The 4496-nt window shown below is 30.5% G+C and overlaps 1 protein-coding gene across 1 annotated transcript in view; it reads right to left on the reverse strand.

Moving 5' to 3' along the window:
- The window catches only part of Khc (kinesin heavy chain), a gene marked incomplete at its 5' end in the record, with an annotated part of 27194 nt that overhangs the window by 12567 nt on the left and 10131 nt on the right, over nucleotides 1–4496 (reverse strand). The window contains 8 exon segments of the mRNA XM_067051109.1: nucleotides 1–223; nucleotides 326–494; nucleotides 581–721; nucleotides 1861–2010; nucleotides 2168–2374; nucleotides 2740–2921; nucleotides 3062–3159; nucleotides 4263–4400. Of these exon segments, the coding sequence (XP_066907210.1) occupies nucleotides 1–223; nucleotides 326–494; nucleotides 581–721; nucleotides 1861–2010; nucleotides 2168–2374; nucleotides 2740–2921; nucleotides 3062–3159; nucleotides 4263–4400 (1308 nt within the window).

Genomic DNA, 4496 nt, shown 5'->3' on the forward strand with positions numbered 1-4496 from the left:
TAGTCCTGTTGAAGCTGCTGGTGGGCGAGGGTGTATTTCTGATTCTCATCCTTTACGATCGATACCTGTTCTTGTTTCTCAGCTATTTCGTCCCTCAGGGCCGCGATCTGCTTCTGGTAGGTATCTCTCAGCTGATCCATCTGCTGTTCTAGTGCTACTCTCATGGTCGCTTCGTTCTTCTTCTCTTCGGCCTTCTCCTTTGATGATACTGCGTGTACTTGTTCTGAAAAAATAAATTTTTATAGGCTAGTTATTAACAGCTAATTTAAAAAAAAAAAAAAAAAAAAGTAACGATGAAAAATATAGGATGATATGGAAAACGAACCAGCAGCTTTCATCTTGGCACACTCCTCCCTCAGCATGTCGAGCTGTTCCTCGAGGGATCTCTTTTTGGCCTCTGTCTCCCTCATGGACTCCTGAAGAGACTTCATTCGGGCCTCAGTCTGAGACAGGAGTAATCTGCACTCTCCAAGGTCCTTCTCATACTCCGAAATCTAAAAACATAATAAAAAGTACACCATTGTAAATAATAATAAAAGGATGAAATATTTTTAAGCTAATCCCTTTACAAATTACTTACCTTTTTGTTCGAATCGACCTGGTACGATTCCAAACCCTGGCACCTCTGAACCAAATTCTTGACCTCGGATTTCATTTTTGATATATAGAGCCTTGCTACAGTAAACTCTTCTTCGAGTTTTCCATTACTATCAGCTGAGACCTAAGAACAAAATATTTATTAATTTCAAACTGCAAGATGATCATAATGATTTTTTAAATTAATTTAATAATATGAGGGATTGGATCCTATCAGCCAAGTTAATTTTCTAATTTCTAATATAAATAGCAAGTATTGATTACGATTTACATTCCTATCATTCTTGTGCAGCACCTAATAATAAAAATACTACAATGAAGACTCCACAAAAGAAATCCAAACTAGAAACATTTCCAAAACAAGCTAGCAAGAAGGAATTCAAAATTATTATCGAATCTAAACAATGGATAATATTTTTTAGATCACTTTGATGTAAATATAATGCAAGATATAAATTGTAAGATTGTTAGAGGTTATATTGATTTGGAAACAATACTTAAAGCTAAAAGTAAAAACGTAATGATTTCGCCTTGCGATAAAAAATAATGGCTTCAGTGAAAATTTAATAATAATTTTAAACCTTAAAAAACAAACACCTACAAAATTTAAATCACTAAATCAGAATTGTTTGTATATGTCTAAACAACATAACATAAATAATCATTATGCTAGCATTTTTCTTCTGTTGATACTTAGATAAAAAAATTTATTTTTTAAAACCAAAATTAAAAATTAATCCTGTATCCATATAAATCAAAAAATATTTGACTGGGTTTCCGAAATGAATGACAATAATATTAACATTTAATTTCTTTTTCTATATTGCAAATACCCAATTTCTAGTATAAACATCATCATAGGCCTGTCCTCTCAAAACGTTCTATAAGCCGAATAAGTTAGTTCGAAAATAAAGCCTACAGGTTGTTTATAGTACTATACAGACATTTATAATCCTATATAAAAACAATAAAGCTAAGGGAAAATTCAATTTTTAAAAATATAGTAAACTAGATCTATCATCAATTTAGATTTAATTCCTTTCTTTTTTTTTTATTTATAGATCAAATAAATTTAAAAAAATCATTTTATAATTTTTTTTTCTGCCGCATTTATTCTAATATGGCCTGTATATTATCACAAAAGTTTTTTTTTTTTCTTTTATAATTTTTTAATCATAGGACTATTTTCCAGAGGACTATAAGGATGTTTTAATATATTAAGGTTTATTTATAATTATTCAAGACAAATATAATATCAAGTACCTTGATTTCACTGTCGCCACCGCCAATGACAACACCTATTTCCGAAAGGTCTTTGAGTAGATTGGCAAGCATTTCCATGATCCTCTTCCTTTGATGGGAAGACATGTCTTTGAGCTGCTGGAGTTCGGAAGAAGTGGTGTTCAACAAAGACTGTAAAAAATAACATAAGTTTCAGTATTATACAGCAAAACTAAAAATTCACTAACAGAAGCATAACACATATCACAGCAAAGTTATAATTCATAATAATCAAATTTGTTTTTCTACTAAAAATTCAAGCTCTTAATGAAATAATTTTGAAACTAACCTGCTTAGACAGAAGCTCTTCAGCCAAGTTCTCGTTTTCTTTGCTCTTGGTGTCAGCTTCCTGCGACTTCTGATCGTAGTTCACAGCCAGTTCTTCGAGAGCCTGTAACACTTCCTTGACTTCTTCCTTCGCGCATTCATTCTCCTGAGTGATCCTGTTCATCTCTTGCTGGAGGAGCTCATAATCACGCCTAGTTGATGCTATTAACTGAAGATAAAAAAAAAATTAAACAATTAGTATACTTACTATATAGTTATTAAAGTTACTGTATAGTTATTTTTAATATTAAGAGATAACAGTCACTGCATAGTCATTATTTTCAATATAAAAAGATAACAATTACTACATAATAATTATGTTCAATTTTAAGAGATTATAGTTGCTATCATAATAGTTATCACTATCACGACACTGAAGCTACGGACACTAAAGACCTATTTATTTCATTTTAATCTTTGATAATAAAAATAAAAATTAATAATTATTTTTGTTATTGATTTAAAATAGATTAATTTTTTTTAAATGGTAACAAAATATAATAAATATTATTGTTCAATTAGACGCTAACGTACTTCTTCTTGTTCAAGCATCTGCTCCTTGAGCTTCTCAATGTACTGCGATTGTTGGTTGATCTCCTCGTCCTTCTCATCCAGCTGCTGGTACAATCGCTCCCTTTCTTCTTCTAGTTTCTGTCGTTCCTCGTTCGACAAGGAACCGAGCATTATACCAGGAGTAGCAGGAACCGGCAGGCCAGCTAAAATAATACAAATTAAAACATTAAATTATGAGATTATTTTATTAAATCTGTGATTTCTATCAATGATAAGAATTTCATTGAGTAAATGTGACCACTCTGACAGAATTGAGAATATAATATAATGAAAAAGAACTTACGTTTAATTTCAACTGTCGAGGTGACAGGGGTTGCAACTTCTACCGGTTCCTGGAAGTTCACCTGTTCTTCTGGATTTACAGTCTCTCCTTGCCGCCACCTGTTTGTACAGAAACATTTAACCATGTTATTATTGAATAAAAGATGGATGTCAATAATTTGATATTATTGTCTTAAAAATTAAAACAATCAATTTGTTTTTATTTATTATTGACTTTTTTATAATTACCTGAGAAAAATAAGATAAATCCCATTTAATAATTTTTTTTTTTAAATTGGTGTTTGAAGTAGCATAATTATATAAAATTCTATGCTTGATGTAGATTTAAAAACTACAGATCCATAATAAAATTTCTCTTAACGGACACCCCAATATTAAGGAGTCCCCTCCTAATGCATAGTTTTATCAAAGTCCTGACTAACAAGGGATGGATTAAATGCATTTGGATCTCTCTATTATGAAACCCCTCCATCCAGGACACTCAACGCTAATTTCATTCTCTATCAGTACTTTTTATTCTTCCATAATGGGAAAAAAAATCATAAAATATAAATGGCAACTCACAATTTCAGAACTAGTTTTACAGGTCATTTAATTTGAGAAAAACTGTAAGTATCTTTCTATTAAATAAATACATTTTAGTGATCACCGTGTAGATATTTTATTTTACATAAAAGGTGGAATAATAAAATTGGGTCATAAAAAATTGAGTTTAACTGATGAAGAAAGCATTTTAGGAAAAAAAGAACAAATGAAAAAGATGAATGAAAGACAGAAATTATTAATGAAGAGATTAGTTGAAAAGTTACATCCTGAAGATAGAAAAAAATCGAAGTAGGAAAATAATTGATAACTTAAAGCCTTAACAGTGAGAAAACCTTTGATTAAACTGCTATAAAGACTTGAACATTTTTTTTTCCCTGCTAACACTATATTGAAAAAGATAATACAATCTGAACTACAGAATTCATGTAAATAATAATTATATGACTTGAACAATGAGTAATACAATTAAATGAACAGTTGAATAATTTGTGAAATAGGAGTTGATCTGCCATTAGGTGGGGGGGGGGGATAACCCCCCTAGTATGTTATGTATTTTTCCTGAATGAATGATTTCATTATTAGAATATAAATTAATAATAATCATTAGGAAGTGCATAAGTTTAGAAAATATATCAATAATACATAAATGAACGCACCTGTTTAGTTCAATTTCTAGTTTTTCCAATTTTCCTTTGAGCCTTCCTACTTTCTCCTTCTCCTTCTCGTATCTTCTCTTCCACTCTTCAGCTGTCAGTTCTTCATTAACAGTAACTACGTTCTTGATAGTTTTAGCTCTGGAAAATAAATAATTGATTACGTCAAAGGATAAAAAAACCACACAAATTATCTCATTGAGGAAAAAAACCACATATAAATTATCTCATAATCTC

The sequence above is a fragment of the Halyomorpha halys genome, unplaced genomic scaffold (genome assembly GCF_000696795.3).
Source record: "Halyomorpha halys isolate HHAL.00 unplaced genomic scaffold, Hhal_1.1 Scaffold1301.1, whole genome shotgun sequence".
Classification (NCBI taxonomy): Eukaryota; Metazoa; Arthropoda; class Insecta; order Hemiptera; family Pentatomidae; genus Halyomorpha; species Halyomorpha halys.